This window comes from Drosophila navojoa, chromosome 3, assembly GCF_054131105.1.
Source record: "Drosophila navojoa isolate 15081-1374.11 chromosome 3, UAZ_NAV_1.0, whole genome shotgun sequence".
Lineage (NCBI taxonomy): Eukaryota > Metazoa > Arthropoda > Insecta > Diptera > Drosophilidae > Drosophila > Drosophila navojoa.
The window spans coordinates 22660119-22664326 of NC_142891.1; the positions used below are offsets into that span (position 1 = coordinate 22660119).

General features: G+C 35.6%; 1 protein-coding gene across 1 annotated transcript; it reads left to right on the forward strand.

Annotated features, from left to right (window-relative positions):
* The first annotated feature begins 2531 nt into the window (after positions 1 to 2531).
* On the forward strand, positions 2532 to 3378 carry LOC115565075 (selenoprotein BthD). Its single transcript, XM_030390040.2, has one exon. The coding sequence runs from the start codon at positions 2693 to 2695 to the stop codon at positions 3134 to 3136; it is 444 nt and encodes a 147-aa protein (XP_030245900.1). The 5' UTR covers positions 2532 to 2692; the 3' UTR covers positions 3137 to 3378.
* The last annotated feature ends 830 nt before the right edge of the window (positions 3379 to 4208 follow it).

Sequence of the window (4208 nt, forward strand, 5' to 3'; positions counted from 1 at the left end):
AAAGTCGAAATAATGCCGAAAAAAATAATAGCACCACTACTACTTTTCGAGTGAAAACCTGTATTTTTAGCAGAGTTACATATCTTCAAAAGCCTTTATTGATGAGATTTGTTGTTTATATATCTATTTTAATTAAAAAACTTACAAAATTTGTAAAAATTTTCAAAAAATGGGTCATGGAAAGTATTGCACCCCCGAACAACGCAATCTAATCAAAAAGTTGATTTCGGGTCGAAATTTTCACAGGAGAGTTGGTCGTTTGATGGGTTATTCACATAAAAAGATCCACCATGCATTAATCCATAAAAAAAATGGTGAAAAATGCGGACGGCGTTGAGTTCTGACCTAGCAACAGATGACTTGACTCATTCGCGTGAGTAAAAAAGATCCTTTTAAGTCGGCTACTCAACTGAAAAAGGACCTAAACATATCAGCAATAGACCAAACAGTACGGAAATACTTAAAACATTACGATTTAAATGCTTTCCGTTCAAGAAAAGTATCATATTTGAATAGAAAACACATTTCTAAACGGATGGCATTGGCAAAGGATCACAAATATTGGTCTGCGCAGGAATAGAGCAACATTCTTTGGCTTGATGAAAGTAAGATGATAATGTTTGGTGGAAAGGGATCGCAGTCCAACGTTAGAAGTCCACAGAACTTGCAATTCAACCCTAGACGTACAACAAAAACCATTAAAGGTGGAGGATCAAATGTAAGGGTATGGTGTTGCTTTTTGTACTATGGTGTAGGTCCAATTCATTGGATCAAAACCATAACTGACCAACATGTTTATGTTGATATATTTGAATAAGTGATGCTGGATACAATATACCACTAAAATGGGTCTTCCAGCAAGACAATGACCCCAAAAACACCGGAAGGAAAGCGAAGGAATGGTTCCAGGAGAACTCAATCGACTAACCTGCACAGCCGGCGGACCTAAATCTAATCGAAAATTTGTGGGCAGATGACAGAAAATAGTTTCTGAATGTAATACAAGCAATGCAAAAAAGTTTTGGGAAGTCGCTTAGGAGTCCTGAGCTAAAATTCCCTTTAAACGATGTCAGGACTTGGTTGAATCCATGTCTGGGCGTTGAGCAGCCCTAATTGCTAACAAAGGCAAATCAAATAAATGCTAAATTTAAGGGAGTATATTTATTTTCATTTGTCATTAACAATAAACTAAAAGTTTTTACTCATTTTAATTTTTTAAATGATTTTTAGCGCAAAATGAAAAAGTGGTGCTATTATTTTTTTCGGCATTTTTTCGGCTTTTTTGAGAATTTTTTGAATTATATAAAAACTATGAATATTTTTGTAATAATTCTTTTTTGCCGTAATAACTAATTCATTTCTGCTTATCTGAGTGAAAAAATTACATGAATACATTGATAAATGTGTCCAGGAGAACGCCTCAAACTCTGAATATGCAAGTGGTGCTATTTTATTTTTCGCAGCTGTATATTATTCATATGTTTTCAAGATTTTTAAGCTATAGTAGATATAAGACTTTTATGATAGGCAAGTCAATAGGAGTATGTAATTATGAATATAGGAATTTTCTAGATTACTTCATATTATATATTACATTATTGACTACTTAATAAATTTGATATATTATTGACCAATTAATATATATTATTAGACAATTGACACAAATGAAAAGACTCAATTATTTGTCAATCGATATTTTTATATATTATATTATATATATATAATCGATTTTTTATATCGTTGATTTCTCTAGGTTTTTGGCTTTAAATTTTAACGGCTCTCTGCATTATTCTGTTCGCAGACATTCGCGCACTCCTGCTCTTCAGTCTCTGCTCCATTTTCGTTTTTCTATTTACGTATTTTCGCATTTTATTATATTTTATTTGGCTGGCAGCAGCTGCTCAGCTGCTCTCTGCTCTGTTTTCAATAACTGTGAATAAAATGAATAGATGGCACCCATTGGCAAAATCTTCTTGCCCCGAAAATGCTTGCGGCCAGACGACGGACAAACAGCCACTAAGGCGTTTTTGTGTTCCCGATGCGGTTTATTAAAAATAATATACATTTTATGTAGCTATATGAATTTTAATATATATACAAAATAGAAGAGAAAATCAAAATAAAAAGAAAAAGTATAGAAAAATAAAAACATTCTATAAGAATTTAGTTGAGCTCAAAATTTAACAAAGTTTTGCAGCTGGCAGCCAAAGGCCGTTGGCCAGATGTCAGCTGAAAGTGGGCAGCTTGCAGTTTTGTGCAAATACCATACACACACCTCTCTCTCTCTCTCTGTGGGTGTCTGTCTCGTTCCCTCTCTTTTGCCCACAGCTTTTCATTTGGCTTTGAGGTTTTTCCCGCTTCTGTTTTTCTCATATTGCGCATTTGCATTTGTATCTGAATCCAGGGCAGCTCAAAGATTTATTTGTCAGATACGCTTTGGCTTGATTTATGAAGGTGTGCGTGCGAGTGTAGAGTTGCCCACTGGGGAGCTAACGAGCCGAGTGCGCGACCTCCCCTATTCACCCTAAACCCTGATAAGCTCAGCTGCCCAGCAGTAAGCTGTCAAACTTCAGCTCTGTCTCAGCTGTGTCCAACAAAAAAAATAAAAACGAAAAAATGTTGAGACACATTCAAAATTTCAAAATACCAAACTGAAGGGGAAGCCGAGGGAACACGGCTGCAGCGCGAGGGGATGGCCCACCTGTCGCTGAACAAGGCGCCGCCGCCATTGAATCCCCATCAGCCCGTGCTCTATATCGAATGCTGTCGCGCCCAAACAGACTATCGGAAGCGGGCCAGCGAGCTGCATGCCTCGCTGGCGGAGGCCCTGCGCGCCCTGCAGCCGGACTTGCAGCTGCAGCTGCGCATCAATGAGAACAACATGCCACGCCTCGGCGCCTTCGAGGTGGCCATCGCCACGAGGCCCACCGATGACCATAGCCAGCGACAAGTGCTCTGGACTGGACTGCAGCGTGTCCCCGTCTCCGCAAAGGTGCCGCACGTCGACGACATCATAGCGCCCGCCTGCATGGCCCTGAAGCTGCGCCACAGCCAAGCGGGCACCAGCAACATTGACCTCGTCCGCACCAGCGATGGCGACATTAGGAAGATACTGCAAAGACGCAGTCTACAGTAGCCTCAGTATAGGTCTCGATCTTCGGTTTCACTTTTCCACCTCAGTTTCCCCTTGTCAGCAAAATTGAATATTTTGAATTAAATTGACAAAAAATTATCAGTGACTTGATGTTTTCAATAACTGTTAATATTACTTAACTATTAACAGATAATAACCTTCGTTATCTATACACAGTTTTCTAATTATACTAAAATAACTTATTTACCTGCAATTTTCTCTATGAATATAATTATTTTACTCCATTTTGCATGCGCTTTGAAGTGCTTCATAACATTTTCCTCATACTTTTTCAACTTTTCCTTTCTTTTCCCACCAATTTTTTCGCAATTAACAAGTTATAAAGTTTTTCTTTGTGCATTAAGTGCATCAGGATCGGCAAGAACTTGTATAAAAACTAGAATGATTGCTCGACTAGCAGATATACTTTAAATGTACTGAACTAAAATGCCAAGTTTTTATATAAGGCGTAAAACAATATTCATTAAAATATGAAAAATGAAATATAAAATATAAAATATAAAATATAAAATATAAAATATAAAATATAAAATATAAAATATAAAATATAAAATATAAAATATAAAATATAAAATGTAAAATATAAAATATAAAATATAAAATATAAAATATAAAATATAAATATAATAAATATAAAATATAAAATATAAAATAAAATATCAATATAAAATATAAAATATAAAATATAAAATATAAAATATAAAATATAATAATATAAAATATAAGACAAAATATAAAATGTAAAATGTAAAATATACAATACAAAATATTGAGAATATATACATATGTATGTATATCGAATCAAGTTACGTTATTCATATTCCTCTTTTTAACCCGCCTTCAATGAGCAAGCATACAAATATGATAACCGACGCAGAAAGTTAAGTAGATGCAAACTTTATCTTAAGTAGCGGCATCATATTTTCACAATGATGTGTAATTGCCGGCAATAATAGTGCAAATTTTGCAGAGAGGCAGCACGCCTCTCTCCGCCCTCTCTTTCTCTCTCCTCCTTTACCCTTCTGTATTGTGAGACAGGCGGCTGCTGTTCATT

Bases quoted from the DNA above. Each gene is read 5' to 3' on its own strand.
- LOC115565075 (XM_030390040.2), top strand. From the start codon at position 2,693: ATGGCCCACCTGTCGCTGAACAAGGCGCCGCCGCCATTGAATCCCCAT.